The following is a 17,741-nucleotide window of genomic DNA, read 5'->3' as shown; positions in this document are numbered from 1 at the left end:
AAGCAATTGTTAAGAAGCAAAGTGACTATAAGATCAGAACTGTGAGATCTGATTAAGGTGAAGAATATACAGCAAATGACTTTGAAGCCTTTTGTACACAACAAGGCATCAGACATCAAATAACACCAGTTTATACACTATAGCTGAACAATATAGTTGAGAGAAAGAATCAAATGATTCTTGACATGGCAATAAGTCTTCTTAAAGCAAAAAAATTGCCTAAACAATACTGGGCTGAAAATGTATCATATGTAGTGTATCTACTGAATTGTTGCCTAACTAAAAGTTTACAAGCTGTCACTCCTGAAGAAGTATGGAGTGGTCATAAATCAAGTGTTACTCATTTTCGAGTCTTTGGGTGTGTGGCATATGCAAAGATTCCAGATGCAAGAAGGACCAAACTTGATGATAAAAGCAAGAAATGCATTTTTATCAGATAAGGTGATAGAAGGATGGGATACAAGCTCTATAATCCCATCATAAAGAAGTGATCATGAGTACAGATGTTATCTTTAAAGAAGATAAATCTTGGTAGTGGAATGATGATTAAGAAGAAGTAAAATAAATCAGTATTGATTTAATCCTTGAAGATGAAGTGGAAGTAACAATAGTACTTGCAGAAGGTCCAGCAAATGAGCCATAAAGTCTGGCACACAGATTCCTTATATTCAGTAGGAGAAACACACTAGAATCATCATTAACATCCTCATCAGCATCCTCATCAGAAAGAATAAGAAGGATGAAAAATCTAGAAGAGCTGCACGATGCCACTCAAGTCATGGAAGATACAACTCTATTTTATTTCTTCATAGATAGTGATCCACTTAGCTTTAATGAAGCTATCACAAAAGAGAAGTGGATAGAAGCAATGGATGAAGAAATACATGCTATTGAAAAGAATAATTCTTGGAAGTTGACTAATCTACTAGAAAATAAGAAAGCAATTGGTGTCAAATGGGTCTATAAGATGAAGAAGAATGCAAAAGGTGAAGTACAAAGATACAAAGCAAGATTAGTGGCAAAAGCCTACAAACAGAGGGAAATCATTGACTATAGAGAAGTATTTGCTCTAGTAGCCCTGCTAGAGACAATCAGACTAATGATTTCACTAGCTACATAACATAGATGGAAGATCTATCAATTCGATGTGGAGTTAGCATTTCTGAATGGCTTCCTAAAAGAAGAGATCTATGTTGAACAACCACTTGGATACAATGAAGTTGAAAATGAAAGAAAAGTATACAAGTTGAAGAAAGCCCTCTATGGTTTGAAGCAAGCTCCGCATGTTTGGAATATCAGAATTGACAAGTATTTTCAAGACAATGGATTTGAAAAATGTCCATATAAACATGCAATATATATGAAGAAAGAAGTTGATGACAACATTTTATTTGCGTGCCTATATGTTAATGACTTGATATGCACCAGCAACAATCCTACCATGTTTGAAGACTTAAGGAAAGCATGGTATAAAAGTTTGAGATGACAGACATTAGTTTAATGACATATTTTCTTTGCTTAGAAGTAACGTGAAAGAAGAAGGGATTTTTGTATCCCAAAGTGGTTATGCTAAAAATATTCTTAAAATGTTCAAGATGGAAAGTAGTAATCCAGTATCAACACCAATTGAAAATGGAGTAGAATTGAGAAAAAGAAAAGTTAAAAATATTGATTCAACTTACTTTAAAAGCTTAGTAGGAAGCTTAAAGTACTTGACATGTACTAGACCGGATATACTCTATGGAGTCGGACTCATCAGCAGATATATGGAAACACCAGACCAGTCTTACTTGAATGCAGCCAAGAGAATTCTTCGCTACATCAAAGGAATAATAAATGAAGGTATGTTTTATACCTTAAGTGAAAACTTCAATCTTATTGGCTGCTCGGATAGTGATTGGAGTAGAGATCTAGATGAAAGGAAAAGCACAACTAGATGTGTCTTTTTCATGGGAGATACATCTTTCACATTATCATCCAAGAAGCAATCGATAGTAACATTATCAAGCTATGAAGCTAAATATTTTGCTGCCAACTCAACTGTATGCCATCTAATATGGTTAAGGAATATACTGAAGTTTTTAGGATTTCCTCAAGAAATTCCTATAAAGATTTATATTGATAATCAATCAGCGATTGCATTAGCCAAGAATCCAGTGTATCATGAAAGAAGTAAACACATCGATACACGTCATCGTTTTATTCGAGAGCATGTGAAGAACAAAGAAGTTGAATTAATATCCTGCAAAACAAATGATCAAGTTGCAGATATTTTTATAAAGCCATTAAAGGGAGAAATATTTATCAGACTGAAGTTCGTGCTTGACATGACATCCTTCAATTGAGTTTAAAGGGGGGACTTGTTGAAGTAAACTCAATCAACCACCTACTACCACCTGCAACCACCTACTATCAATCGCCACACCAGCAGCCACCTGCTATTAACCACCACCACCTACAGCCATCTACTATCAACCATCACCACCTGTTGCCTTTCAATTTATATATAAATAGGCTATTAAGTTTATGTTATTAAGTGTGAGAAATAAAAGAGAGAAACAAAAGAAAGAAAGAGAAGGTGTGTATTAAAATTGTGCGTTTGTATTTTATAAGTTTTTGTTTTTGTAATAAAACCGTGTTTTATCCTCTCTAAGTATTCCAAAATCACCATAAGTGGTTTCTCCCACTAACAAAAACAAGTTTAAAAAAAAAATCATATTTCTTGAAACCAACTGGATCCAAAAAATAAAAAGCTCAAAACAAAACAAACAAAATTTTTTAAAAAGGACATTGATTTTTTAATGCCTTCAAGATCTGTATCTACCAGCATTCAAGAAATGACAGATGAGAAAAAAGAACAGATATTATAATAAACTTTAAAAACTGAGATGATTTTTCAGGTATTCTGTAATCATCGTAATTTCAATATGCAATCTACTATACAAAAATAAAAAAGGTGTTGTGGGGGTCTTAAAGCATGGGAATAGCATGCAAGGATTAACTTCCCGTTACTCAAACTGGAGGCACCAGGTTTACGGGAACTGCCACTCTGGGCTCACCCGGGGATTCTAGGTATCCAGATGAATTAGCACGGTTGCACGTTGGACAAAATCATTCAGAGAATCCTCTTTGGAGTCTCAAGTCAGTTTGCTGAGGCTGTTGGGTTGACTCAAAATTCCACCGCACTTCACCCCCTGTAAGAACAACGATAAATGTCCCGTGGAATTGAGAAGAGAGGACGGCTCAGAGCCGCTCTCAAGTCTCATAGGAGAAAACAAAATAAAAGCGGCACCTTTCTGGATAAATGATAATGTCCTAGGTATAAAGCTAACAGGGTGTCATGTTTTGCTCAGTGTTGACCACAGAATGCCTTTAACTATGAAATTGACCTTGTCTTTATGGTCGACAAGTCATAAACTGGAAATACACCAGTTCTTATGGGTTTTTCTGTTGGTTGAATGCTACGCGTTTCATATTGCTCATAATTTATTTTTTCTGTACGCTTTCTTGTTAATCAGCTTTCTGGAGGCCTGGTTATTTGAAGTTGCTAAAGAGGCTTGATTCTCACCAACTAGGAACTCACAATTTGATCCTTCACTTCTATCCTAGAACTGGAACCTTGCGATGGTGATCCAAATCAATTTATAGATCAGCGGATCATCGATGAAAGTCACTGTGTTCACAGATCAAATTCCTGATTCTCCCTTTTTATGGATCTTGAGATTGCACTGTCTCTAACTATTAGCTGAACAAAATCCTCGGTTCTGCAGTTCTATGGATTCTGGCCCAGGCCAGTTGGTCTTTGTTGTTTGTTGCGGACAATCTGACGCAGATTTCCAGCTCACTTCGCTTTCTCCTTTTGAGTGTGGAAAATACAGAAATTATCTAACAACCAAATGGGAAGGAATTGTGGTTCAGGACCTCAGGTGAAGTCAAGTCAAGTCAACCGCGTCTGTGTTATGTCCAGCTGCCCTCACTTTCTAAAATATTTCACATCTAACACCCTTCTGAAGGGTAAAACTCGTGAATGGATGATGCCTTTTGTTATGTTAAACGGTATCTTGTACAATTTTAGCCTTTATGTCACAACTCACAAGAGCTGCTAACAATCTATTTAGTGGGCTGGCATTGATTATATAATCTGTATCTCATGATTTTGCGCACTAAATTTGTTCGTTATAATGTAATTGTCAAAGAAGGTTATGCAGATCTTACTGCATTAAAAAATAGTACGATGGCCATATAACTCAGGTGATGTATAATCTAGAATCTTTGCTTCAGGGACTCAGCTTCATCGTGCCTCCAGGAAGCTGCCTGCGGGAATGGTGCAGCTCATCCCTTGTAGTCTCTTCCTGGTTCATGTTGATAGTTTTACCGTTTGGATTACGTTTAGTTGATTGTTACGTTGTTTGATAGCAGAGTTCCCTTGTCCCCAGTCCTGTCATGCATGGTGAGGATCGTCTTCATCGGGGCAAATTAATTCTTGGAGTGTGCAGAGGGATATCCCCTCATGTGGGTTAAACTTATGGTCCTCCTGGGGGTTAAACTTATGATCATCCATTCAGAATGAACTATCACTTGACTACAATGCTTGTAGAATTATGGCTGTGGAAAATTGTAGTGCCCGTCATATCTGTGTATAATTTATCTGAAATCCTGTTTCTTTAAATAAAGCGACATCGATATTATTGTATGGTTTTAAGCTTCCGCCGACCACAGTGGAGACTAGACTATACTTTTACCAATGAAGATATATGGTGAATGAGCAACCATTCAATTTGTGGTTGTTGTGACTCGTGTGACCAAAAAATTAATGTTTTTTTTTTAAGTCTAGAAGTATTAAAATAATAAATAACCTGATAATACCGGCTTCGAATTATAAGAAAGTTAATTGTATAAATCATAGATAATAATAATACAACAACAATATCAATAATAATAACAATAATAGTAGTAGTAATATTAGTAATAATAATAATATAATAATAATAATAATAATAATAAAGAAAAAGAAAAAGAAAAAGTTGTTGAGAACTTTAAGATGAAAGATTAACGTAATGATTAAACAATGATGACAACAAATGTCAAGGTTAGAGGATCCACTAATAGTATGTCAAACAAGTATAGTATAAACTTTTATTATTCAATTGAAACCACACACAAAGGAGGTTCCAATCAGATTATAAATTGTTAACATGATTACATTAGTTATCTTATTCGATTAATGCTAATACTTGTAAATCTCGTCAGGCCTTCATGATTATAACTTATGTTAACAATAAATCAAGTTCCTTTCTTAGCTCAGGTGTCAGTTATACCATACAATATGAGCTATGAAAGTGCCAAGTATTTGTTGTACCAAGTGTTATATAACATAAATCTAGATTAGTTATTTAACAAGCAAAGTATTAAAAAGTGAACAAGATAACAAATATAAAATATGTTAGTATCAAACATTAAAATCCATGTTAAGTTTACACTATACTTATTCTTGCACCATTAGTATAACCTTTTCACCTTGACATAGTAAACTTAGCTAAACATAATGAAAGAAAGAAACATAAATAAACAAGATAAGAACATAAATAAAATAAAAGTTAACTAAGTAAAGGAAAGGATTGAAAGGCATAAACAAGATATTAATGAAAATAAAACTTAAGCATTACAAAAATACAAAGAGAGAAAGCAAGAGCATGATCTTGATTTGGAGACCAAGATGCTTAAATACATGGCAAATGCCTCCTTTTATAAGCCAAAATTGGAAATTATTGATTTAATGATTAATTGATGAGTGAGTGGCCAACTCTTGACTTGGTGAAAATTCTTATCTTCTCTTGTCTGCCTAAAATATCATTGATAACATCAGAATTGGAACCACTTGAACATGAAAGTTGTAGGAAATTGTCTCAGCTTTCTTTTTCACATTCAGTTTCCTCTTCACAGTGCATAGATCTTTCAAAAATTTAGCATAGGAAGAAACCTGTTTAATAGCATCCAACAAAGGTATATTGATCCTTAGCTGTTTGAAAATTTCAAAGATTTTAGAGTTGTGATTGACTTTTTTTTCTTTGGTCATGGCATAAGGAAATAGAAGTGCTGGTAGGAAATTAGTCTTTTCTTTATAATTTTCATATTCAACCCCTTTCTTATCCTTAGAGATTGACTCATCATCTTTCTCACAAGATTTAAGAGTGAGTTTTCCAATAAGTTTACCACTGCAAACAGTAGTGACTAATTTGACTTGATTCATGTGATGGCTTCCAAAGCTACTTGCATTTGCATTGTATTGCCCCATGAGATTTTATTGTGGTTAAGATGGAAACTTACCTTTCTCTTGGAAACTGACAGAAGATGTGAATTTTACAAGAGTATCGTTAAAATATATTATGCCTTGAGCAAGTTGAGTGTTGATTGTCTCTTGCTTTTGAATGAATGCATACAAAGTTTTCTCAAAATTTCTTCTAGGAGGTGGAGCATAAGAAGGTGCATATCCATGAGAATTTTAAAAATTATGATGTGTTTGAAATGGTGGTTATGAAGTTTGTGCATTGTTATTGTCACTCTTCCAATTGAAATTTGGGTGATTTATCCAACCAGAGTTGTATGTTTGTAAGTATGAGTTGTGGTTGGGCCTTTGGAAACTATTTAAAACATGGGCTTGTTTATGGAGACATTCCTTATAAGAAGGCAAGGTTGAACAGTAATTGGTTGAGTTTTTAGTTGTTTTACATATTTGACACACAATATTTTCAACAGATTTTAATTGACCACTCTTTTTCAATTCTAGTGCCTTGACTTTTCTAGCTAAAGATGCAAACTTGGTTTGGAGGTCATGATCTTCCCTAAAGTTATACGTACCTCCACTAGATGTATGAGCTTGAGTTTTACTTGATGCCTCGTAAGTACCTGCGGTGTCCTAATTTTGAGCATTTTCAGCTAACATGTCTAAGTACTCCATTGCTTCATCAAGGTCTTTATCTTCAAAAGTTCCATTGCACATTAATTCAACCATTTGCCTATCTCTAGGTATTAACCCTTCATAAAAATATGAAACCAATCTCCATATTTCAAAACTATGATGAGGACAAGTATTAAGCAAGTCTCGATACCAATCCTAACATTGGTAAAATGTTTCTCCTAGTTTTTGAGTGAAAGTAGTGATTTATCATTTGAAAGAGTTTGTTCTGTGAGATGGGAAAAACTTCTTTAAAAACTGTTATTACATTTCATCCCAAACATAAATGAATCGTGGTCTTAAATTTTATAGCCATGTTTTAGCTTTATATTTTAATAAAAAAGAAAAAAGCTTTAATCTGATGGTGATCATGCTACAATTTAAGTTATTATAAGTGTTATAGAGCTCCTCAAATTCCCTTAAATGCAAGTACGGATTTTCTAAATCTAAGTCATGAAAAGAAGGTAAAAGTTGAATAATATCTAGTTTAAAATTAAAATGAGATGCATCAGGAGGGAAAACTATGAATGATGGTGCATTTGTTCTTGAGGGATTCATGTGGTCTCTAAGTGTTCTAATACAATTATTCTCATTATGAAAGGACTGGTTATTTTCTTCGACTATATTTTCTGAAAATGATGAGGATACCTTCTTAACCGCTTTTTATGATTGGCTTGTTCTAACTCGCAAGTGCATAAGTGTGCGATGTAGCAATTAACTCGGTAAGATCGAGATCATATCCATAGAGAGCTAGATCTGAAAATTAAGCTAGGTAACAAAAAAAACTCAGGAGAGATTAAATTAACAATAAGTTGGTTGAAAAAAATTGATGGATTTGTTTTCAAAGATGAAAACGTGTAAATAGATTTTAAATGACAAGAAAAGGTAAGTCTTAATCCAAATCAATTTTAATGACGATATATTGGTGAGTCCTTCAAGATATATAAGATAACTCAACCTAATATCAACAATGGTGATATTAGATTGGAAGATATTATAATTAAGTTTAAAAGGATGAAGATTGATTATTGCTTAAGAATGAACAAATACTTTCATATTAAGTAAGACATTGAATCAAACAATCTCTATACCAAAAATAAAGTTTGTGCATAAAAATTCAAGATTGTAACATACCTAAATAATTTCTAAAATTTCCTTGCAATAATAAAACATTCATGAAGAAAATGAGAAAATAAACATTAAGATTCATTCATATCTTAAAGAAATCACCTCAACCACCATCATCCTTGGTTTGGATCCAAGAAAGAGATTATCCAACCATGATTATGTATAAGAACACTTTAATAAACATGAAATAACTTGAATCAAACTGAAATAATAAGTTTTACAAACTAAAGAACTAAAATCTACAAAGAGGAACACAACACAATTTCAGTAAAAATTCAAACACAAATATGATGCTAACTTTGGACAGCAATTTAGACCATCCTAAAAGCCTTTTTTGGAGATTTCTATTGAACATATTTATAGGAAATTCTGTCACCTTTCCAGATCATTAAAGAACAGCTCATTTGGACACCCGAGTCAAAAGTTACGGTCAAAACACCAAAAGGTGTTTTGAAAAATCAAATTAGACCAGTTTTGCAACCACTTTAGTGCATGTTTTTCTTCCTCATTTATGAGTTATCTCTTTCTTTTTTTTGATCTAAAATAATATAACAATGTCCCCTCCAGCTTTCCATCCATGTGTATGCCTTCTTAGATCAATGGATTACCCAAAATAAATTAATTGTTATTTGTTGTGTGGACATGTAAGATCATGGATTGTGCTTGGGCTGATTTGGAGCTGAATTTAAGCATCATATAAGGATACAAATGTACCTATTATTTGGGTTAAGATTGACATTGAAACCTTAAGTGCTTGATGGTTAAAGTTTGCACACAATATAAGGCAAGTTTGGACTTAAAATAGATCATATGATAATCTTTTCTAGGATTGGAATAGAATTGATTTTTTAGGAAAAATTTGGAGCACTTATTTGAATCAAGATTTGCTTCAAACTTCAACTAAATTTCTCTTTAATTCTTTGTTCCAAATTCTAACATTAAATTTTCTGACATAATCCGTTTAAGCTCTAAAAGCCTTGCAAAACATTAAAAGAAACTTCATTACTAAAAAGCACTTCATTTATTATAAAAATTCAAATAAAAACAATAAATACATATGTAAAATAAGAGACTTAATGATACTTTTGATATACAATCAATACCCTACAAAGTCTATCACTTAATATATGTGACCACTCTCTCATGCACGTGTAGAAATAGAATAAAAAGAAGAAAAAAAAACAAAAGAAGAGAAATAAAGTTATATACAAGAAAAGAGAAAAGAGAAAAGTGAAAAGTGAAAATAAAATAAATACTATAATTTATACAAGATCTTACCTCCTCAACAACGGCACCAAAAACTTGACATGACTAAAAGATTGATGTCTTTTTTCAAGTGCCAAGATAATAAATAACCCGGCAAGATCGGGATCAAACCACAAGGAGGTTAATTATATAAATTATAGATAATAATAATACAACAACAACAACAATAATAGTAGTAGTAGTAGTAGTAGTAGTAAAGAAGAAGAAGAAAAAGAAAAAGAAGTTGATGAGAACTTTGAGATGGAAGATTAATGTAATGATTAAATAATGATAGCAACAAATGTCAAAGTTAGAGGATCCATTAATGGTATATCAAACAAGTATAGTATAAACTCTTATTATTCAATTGGAAACCACACACAAAGGAGGTTCCAATCAGATTATAAATTATTAACATGATTATATTAGTTATCTTATTCGAGTAATGCTAATACTTGTAAATCTTGTTAGGCATTTATGATTAAAACTTATGTTAACAATAAATCAAGTTCTTTTCATTGCTTAGGTGTTAGTTATACCATACAACATGAGCTATGAAAATGCTAAGTATTTGTCGTACAAAGTATTATACAACATAAATCTAGATTAGTCATTTAACAAGTAAAGTATTAAAGAGTGAATAAGGTAACAAATGGAAAACATGTTAGTATCAAACATTAAAGTCCATGTTAAGTTTACACTATATTTATTCTTACACCATTAGTGTAACTTTTTTACCTTAACATAATAAACTTAGCTAAACATAATAAAAGAAAGAAAAACAAATAAACAAGATAAGAATATAAATAAGATAAAATTTAACTAAGTAAATAAAAGGAAATGAAAGGTATAAACAAGATATTAATGAAAAGAAAACTTAAACATTACAAAAATACAAAGAGAGAAAGCAAAAGCATGATCTTAATCTGGAAACCAAAATGCCTAAATGCATAGCAAATACCTCCTTTTAGAGGCCAAAATTGAAAACTATTGATTTCATGACTAATTGATGAGTGGGTGGTCAACTCTTAACTTGGTGACAATCCTTATCTTCTCTTATCTGCCTAAAATGTTATTGATAATGTTAGAATTGGAACCACTTGAAAACATGAAAGTTGTAGAAAATTATCTCAGCTTTCCAGGAAAAACAATGAAGGTCATTTGGACTTCTAAAACTCCAGATATGGGTCAAAAACTTAACAGTGTTCGGGCTGCAGAACAGATTCAAACTTCTTCGTTTGTGCTATAATTTGGACTTGAAAATGAGCTTTTTAAATCTTGGGTTCCCATGAAAGTTATAGGCTTATGTCTTACATTTCTATCTATATAAAGTAGACCTAAATCCGAGATCTATAGCTCTAAATATGACTCAATTACCGAACAGTATTTTGGCAGTGTTTGGGCTGCAGAACAGATTCAAACTTCTTCGTTTGTGCTATAATTTGGACTTGAAAATGAGGTTTTTAAATCTTGGGTTTCCATGAAAGTTATAGACCTGTGTCTTACCTTTCCATCTATATAAAGTAGGCCTAAATCCGAGATCTATAACTCTAGATATGACTCAATTACCGAACAATATTTTGGTTTGGACTGCACCACCATCTCCTTATCCTTTCAATTTTAGTTCTTAAACTCATCAATCAATCCTTTCATTTATGTGATAGGTCTGTATTTAAAATAAACATTTATTATAAATTAAATGTATCTTATATTATTAGATATGTTATTATAAAATATGCTTTAATTAATGATTTATTGATATTTCAAGTGCAAAATAATAATATAAAATTTTGATAAAAATATACTTTTAAATACTAACCAATGAATAATATGGTCACGTGCTCCACTTTTTGGCAATGTATGCATGCAAGGTACATGGGGGCACTAGATGAGGGCGTAAACATAGGCACTGGACGTGGACGTGGACGTGGTTATTTACATTGCAATTATGTTTATTGCATAATACAAAGGAGATCAAGTCTTAGAAGCAGTTTTACCCTTTGAAAAACCTTTTCCATCATATTTCTTTTTTGACAGTATTCTCCCACAATAATTATATTCTTCAGCAATTATTTCTAGTCTTTTGCATGAACTTAAAACGTGCTTTGTTTATGTTAGATGTAAAGACTATTAATATACCTAGTTGAATTCAATAAAGGATAACATATTTTGTCCAAAACTCTGCCTCTTGTTTCTCTCTCTGGTTATAAAATCATGAACTAAACACACCAATTAGATACAGTAAATCTAGATGCCCAGAATCTGAGCATCTTCACCTCTATAAATCAGTCCTTCTCTGTAGTTCATCTTGCATAACAGAGTTCAAACCAGAACAACAAACTCAAACCCTCCGAAATGTCGGAAATAGCCCCCATTTTCCTTTTAATTCACTTCCTCACCCTCTTCTTTTTCCTTCATGCACACTCCCAATTTCATGATCAAGCCGTTCTACTAAGACTGAAACACCACTGGCAAAATCCGTTGTCTCTTGAGCAATGGACCCCATCAAACTCCTCTCATTGCAATTGGCCTGGAGTAGTCTGCAACGATAACTACGTCACTCAACTCATCCTTGATAACAAGAACATCTCTGGAACTATCCCACCCCTTCTTTCAGACCTTAAGAACCTCACATTTCTCAACTTTTCTAATAACAATATTATTGGAAAGTTCCCGGTGGCTGTACATAACCTGTCCAAGTTGGAGATCTTAGACCTCTCTCAGAACTATATTGTTGGCACAATTCCTGATGATATTGACAGTTTGGCTCGCCTCTCATACCTTAACCTATATGCAAATAACTTCTCTGGTAATATTCCAGCAGCCATCGGACGGTTACCAGAGCTAAGAACTCTCCGTCTTTATGACAATCAGTTTAACGGCACTTTCCCTCCAGAAATAGGCAACTTGTCTAAGCTTGAGGAGTTATCTATGGCTCACAACGGCTTTTCTCGATCAAGGTTGCATTCCAGTTTCACTCAGCTGAAGAAACTGAAGACGTTGTGGATTTCCGGAGCGAATTTGATTGGCGAGATTCCACAAATGATTGGAGGAATGGCGTCATTGGAGCACTTGGATTTATCCTCTAATAAACTAACTGGGAATATTCCTGGCAGTTTGTTCATGTTGATGAATTTGAGAGTGCTATGGCTTTACGAGAACAAATTATCTGGAGAAATTCCTCGGGTTGTTGAAGCTTTGAATTTGACTTCTGTCGATCTTTCGTATAACAATTTGACTGGTACAATACCTGTTGATTTTGGGAAGCTCGACAAATTATCAGGTTTGAATTTGTTCTACAATCAGTTATCTGGTGAGATCCCAGACGGCATTGGTCGTCTTCCGGCATTGAAAGATTTGAAGTTGTTTACCAACAATTTATCAGGTTCAATCCCTCCAGATCTTGGGCGATACTCAGCCCTTGAACGCTTCGAGGTTTGTTCCAATAGGCTTACAGGGAACCTGCCTGAATATTTATGCCATGGAGGTAGCTTAATGGGAGTGGTAGCTTTTGATAATAAGCTCGGTGGAGAGTTGCCAAAATCACTTGAGAATTGCAGTAGTTTGCTTATAGTAAGAATTTCAAATAACGCATTTTTTGGCAATATTCCTGTTGGTTTATGGACAGCTTTAAATTTGCAACAACTGATGATAAGTGATAATTTGTTCACTGGAGAGATTCCTAATGAAGTGTCAACTAGTCTTTCACGGCTCGAGATAAGCAACAACAAGTTCTCTGGGAGTATTTCCATTGAAGGGAATTCTTGGAGGAATCTCGTAGTCTTCAATGCGAGCAATAACCAATTTACTGGCACTATCCCTCTTGAATTAACAGCTCTTCCTAATCTGACGGTTCTTTTACTTGATAAGAACCAGCTTACCGGAGCACTTCCATCTGACATCATCTCATGGAAATCTTTAACTACTCTAAACCTCAGTCAAAACCAACTTTCTGGACAGGTTCCTGACAAGTTTGGTATCCTACGTGACCTTGTCAAACTGGACTTATCAGATAATCAATTTTCTGGTGACATTCCACCACAACTTGGTTCTCTGAGGCTTGTTTTTCTCAATCTCTCTTCCAATAATCTCATGGGGCAAATCCCCACTGAGTATGAAAATGCTGCTTATGCCACTAGTTTCTTGAACAACCCTGGTCTTTGTACAAGAAGGTCATCTCTATACCATAAGGTTTGCAATCCCAGACCTCAAAAATCAAGCAAAACTTCAAACCAACTCCTAGCCTTGATATTAAGTACTTTGATTGCAGCCTTTCTGTTTGCGTTGTTATTTTCATTCATCATGATCAGAGTTCACTGGAAGAGAAACCATAGATTGTATTCAGAATGGAAATTCATCAACTTCCATAAGTTGAATTTTACTGAATCAAACATATTTTCAGGATTGAAAGAAAGCAACCTGATAGGAAGTGGTGGATCAGGAAAAGTATATCTTGTTGCTGCAAATGGATTTGGTGATGTAGCTGTGAAAAGAATCTCGAATAACAGAAATTCAGACCAGAAACTTGAGGAGGAGTTCCTAGCAGAAATTGAGATATTGGGTACCATAAGGCATTTGAATATAGTGAAGTTGCTTTGTTGTATTTCCAATGATAACTCGAAACTTCTTGTTTACGAGTACATGCAGAATCGTAGTCTTGATCAATGGCTGCATTCAGAAAGAAAGGCAAAAAGTGCATCAGCTTCAGGGAATCATGTTGCTTTGGACTGGTCCAAGAGGCTGCAGATTGCTGTGGGAGCTGCCCAGGGTCTGCGCTACATGCATTATGACTGCTCTCCTCCCATAGTACACCGAGATGTCAAGTCAAGCAATATATTGTTGGATTCTGAGTTCAACGCAAAAATCGCTGATTTTGGTTTAGCAAGGATGCTTGTTAGGCAGGGAGAACTTGCTACTGTGTCTGCTGTGGCTGGTTCTTTGGGTTACATCGCTCCAGGTAATAAGAAAAAACGTTTCATATTGTCACCATTTTTGTGCTTTTGTTTCCTTTCCCTCCTTTTCCACTACCAAAGAGTTTCATCTAAGTTCGTTATACTTTATAACTTGAACTGCAGAGTATGCTCAAACAGTAAGAGTGAATGAGAAGATTGATGTTTATAGCTTTGGAGTTGTCCTTCTTGAACTAACGACAGGGAAAGCAGCTAATTATGGTGACGAGGATACGTGCCTTGCCAAATGGGCATGGCGTCACATGCAAGAAGGAAAACCTATAGACGATGTGTTAGATGAGGAGATAAAGGAGCCTTGTTACGTGGATGAGATGAGAGATGTTTTCAAACTAGGGGTGTTCTGTACCAGCATGTTGCCTTCTGAAAGGCCTAACATGGAGGAGGTTGTGCAGATCTTACTTGGTAGGAACCGTCGATGGGTCTGTGGAAGGAAGAATATGAGACATGCATGAGTACGCTTCCACTCCTTTGCTCAACTCCTCAAAAAGCCAGAGGTTATCGGAGAGTGATGGCAGTTTGGCATCCAATAAAGACACATGGCTTCGCCTTAATAGAATAATAATATCCACCTCTGGAGTTCAGATTGTAAAATATCAGTCGTTATGCATAATAATAAAATGAACTAGTCTACAATGGTGGAACCCTTCTAAATCTCTGGAGGAGGGAACTCGCACCTGTAACGCTGTGGCTTTCTATATATGTTCTTCTTTTGGGTATGCTATGGTTTACTACAGCACTACTTAGTTACTGAAGATTTTTATTTGATTTGATAATGATTAGCATAGCATTAGCCATTAGTTGTCCCCTCTGTGTTACTTGGTCAAAGATTTACATTAAAAAAAAAAAAAAAGTTTCTCCCACAGAACATAGCTGGAAATGGTCATTTTTTAACTAATGGTTAAAAAAAATTTTGAAAAAAAAAAAAAAACAATGCAATTGGCTCCTCAGGTTCCATGACCCTAGAGGCCCCCATGGTTTTGATTGTTATAAAAACACCTTTACAGTTTTAATTTGGATAGTTTAGGTCTTATAATTAGATTTGTTACACAGTACAAGTCACTTCCTCTTTGATCGAATTGAGTTTCTATTGATTCTTACTTAATAAATAAATAAATAATAGAGTTTCTACACGTTTTTTTTAGCTTTTTATAATAAAGTAAAAAGAATTTCCGACAGAAATAAAAAACTTTCCACAAACTGATGCCACCTAAAACTCCATAGTTCTTCCGATGGAAATATCGAAGGCCGCCCACGTAAGCCACAGGAAGTGGCTATTGTTGTCGAGATCTGGGGTCCCACAGTTCAAGACACGACCTTTTAAGGTTATTGATCCGAGGAATGAGTTGTTTCTTGTCCAGTCTTCGACTATAACTGGTTATCTGTATGCTCTAGTGGATGGGCCGTGGACAATCCTTGGACCCAGCCATAGGATCATAATTTTCAAGCATCATCAGGACACATTACAGGAGTGGTGTTTTGGGTGCATTTTCTTTGCCTTACCAGTTGATTGGTAGCACGGTTACGATTGATTATAATACCCAGACCAATCAGAGAGGGAAATTTACTAGTGTAAGGGTTTTGATACTGATCTTCATCTGAGTCCCAAGTTTGTTACGCTTATGGTCAAGTTGGTCATAATAGCGTCCTTTGCCTTTCAAAATTCCTGAGAAATCAGCCAGAAAGATGATGGTACTGTCAACAGCGACTATGGTTGCTCATGGAAACCTTATCCAAGTCACCAAGTTTCAGAGATAGAAGGCTAAATTGGATTAGTGCTGTCATAACATTTGAGGTTTCTCCTAAAATTATCCTTTACTTAAAAAAAATCAAAAATCAAAATAAAAAAAATTGTATCCCATTATATTTAAAATTGAAAAACAACATAAATTCAATGTGAAATTAATTGATTATCTGATGAATTTGATAAAAATTAAGTCTGAAAATTTAATTAAACTTTTAATAAAAGAATTTGAATTAATTATGAGTCTAATTAAAAGTTTAATTAAGCTTAAGAGTTAAATGTAGTTAAGTTAAAAGAATTAACTAAGTGAAATGACTTAATTAGATTTTTAGTGGCCAAATTAATTTTACTAGAGACTTAATTAGTGAAAAATTAAGTTTAAAGACTAATTTGGGCTTAATTGAAAAGATTGAAATTTGAAAGAATCAAATTTTATTTTCCAAACTCAATTGAATGGATAAAATCAATGATAAAATTGTAAGAAATTAGAAGTTTAAAAGTCAATTGAGGGTCAAATTAAAAAATTTTAAAATCAAATGCCATTTTGTAAAAAACACAGAAATTTAAAAGTCCATTTGAAGAAGATCAAGGATGAAATTGCAAGGAATCCAAAAAATTAAGGATTATTGGAGGTTCCATTACAAAGTTTTAAAAGTTTAGAGACCAAATTAAAAATATCATAATTTCAATATTCATTGTCTTCTTTCCATTAAAAACATGAGAAAAATACAACCAAATGCCCACCTTTTAACCCTAGTATCTCCCTCAAACCTTCACCATACCACTCAAATATTATGTCACCTTGTATCCCGGTATTTTCACTCCACTTCAAAATAAAATTACAGTTCTAAAAGCACTAAAAACACTTACCAATTCTCTTTTAAAAACAAACCGAACATTGTTCTACCTGCAAAAACAATCTTGGTCTTCCCTTTGTTAAGTGTCAAGCAAGACAAACTTTTGTCTTTCGTTATAATGAATAGATGAGATATATTATTTGATATTAAGGATCAAGATCTCATTAATCCATAAATCATAGATTCACCCTACTTATCCTATAAAACCATACAAAACTCTAACCTAAATAACTTAGACAAAGATAAATACTACCATAAAAACACTTTCATGAACAAACCTTCATGACTATAATAGCCCTTTCCTTAATCTCTCCAACTTGAAAGAAACAAAAACAAATCCCTCAAACCAAGAACAGCCCCTTCCACCCATGATAACCACCATACAACAGCCCTCAAACATCCACAAAAAAACCCCACAACAAACTTAAAACAAACCTAAAATTACCCATAAATTGGCCACAAACCACCTCCAAATAGTTATGAAAACTATAGTTTTTAAACCTAGGTTAGTCCAAGGCCCAGGTTCTGGGTTTTCACCGAGTCGCTAGGGTTAATTTTAAAAAACAAATCAAAACGACATCATTTTAGTTAAAAAACAAAAGTCAATGAGTTGCAATTGAGTTTTTGACTGAGTCTTACAAAGTCAACTAAGTCGCGAGGTCACCCCATGTTTTTCCTTTTCTTATTTTTTCTTAAACCCAGCTCGGTTTCAACTCTAGGTTGATCCATCAGGCTGGGTCAGGTTTTAAAACTATGATGAAAACTTTAACCAAAACACCTCAAAACAGATCCCAACCTATATAAAGCCTCAACCACTAAAACATTATCCAAACAATCATTTTCCA

At 34.0% G+C, this 17,741-nt stretch overlaps 2 protein-coding genes across 2 annotated transcripts in view; both read left to right on the top strand.

Annotated features, from left to right (window-relative positions):
• Positions 1-4,452, top strand: part of LOC105112904 (6-phosphogluconate dehydrogenase family protein) — a 63,688-nt gene extending 59,236 nt beyond the window's left edge. The window contains exon 2 of the mRNA XM_011008800.1: positions 4,282-4,452. The gene's annotated coding sequence lies outside the window, so the exon portion shown is untranslated. The remainder of the gene's footprint in view (positions 1-4,281) is intronic.
• Positions 4,453-11,498: 7,046 nt separating this feature from the next.
• LOC105112903 (receptor-like protein kinase 5) lies at positions 11,499-14,995 on the top strand. The gene is made up of 2 exons (XM_011008799.1): positions 11,499-14,285; positions 14,404-14,995. The coding sequence occupies exons 1-2, from the start codon at positions 11,684-11,686 to the stop codon at positions 14,748-14,750; spliced, it is 2,949 nt and encodes a 982-aa protein (XP_011007101.1). The 5' UTR covers positions 11,499-11,683; the 3' UTR covers positions 14,751-14,995.
• The last annotated feature ends 2,746 nt before the right edge of the window (positions 14,996-17,741 follow it).

This window comes from Populus euphratica, unplaced genomic scaffold (assembly GCF_000495115.2).
Source record: "Populus euphratica unplaced genomic scaffold, PopEup_1.0 scaffold375.1, whole genome shotgun sequence".
Taxonomy (NCBI): Eukaryota; Viridiplantae; Streptophyta; class Magnoliopsida; order Malpighiales; family Salicaceae; genus Populus; species Populus euphratica.
The sequence above is the reverse complement of the archived record's forward strand: the minus strand, read 5'-3'. Positions and strand labels throughout refer to the sequence as shown.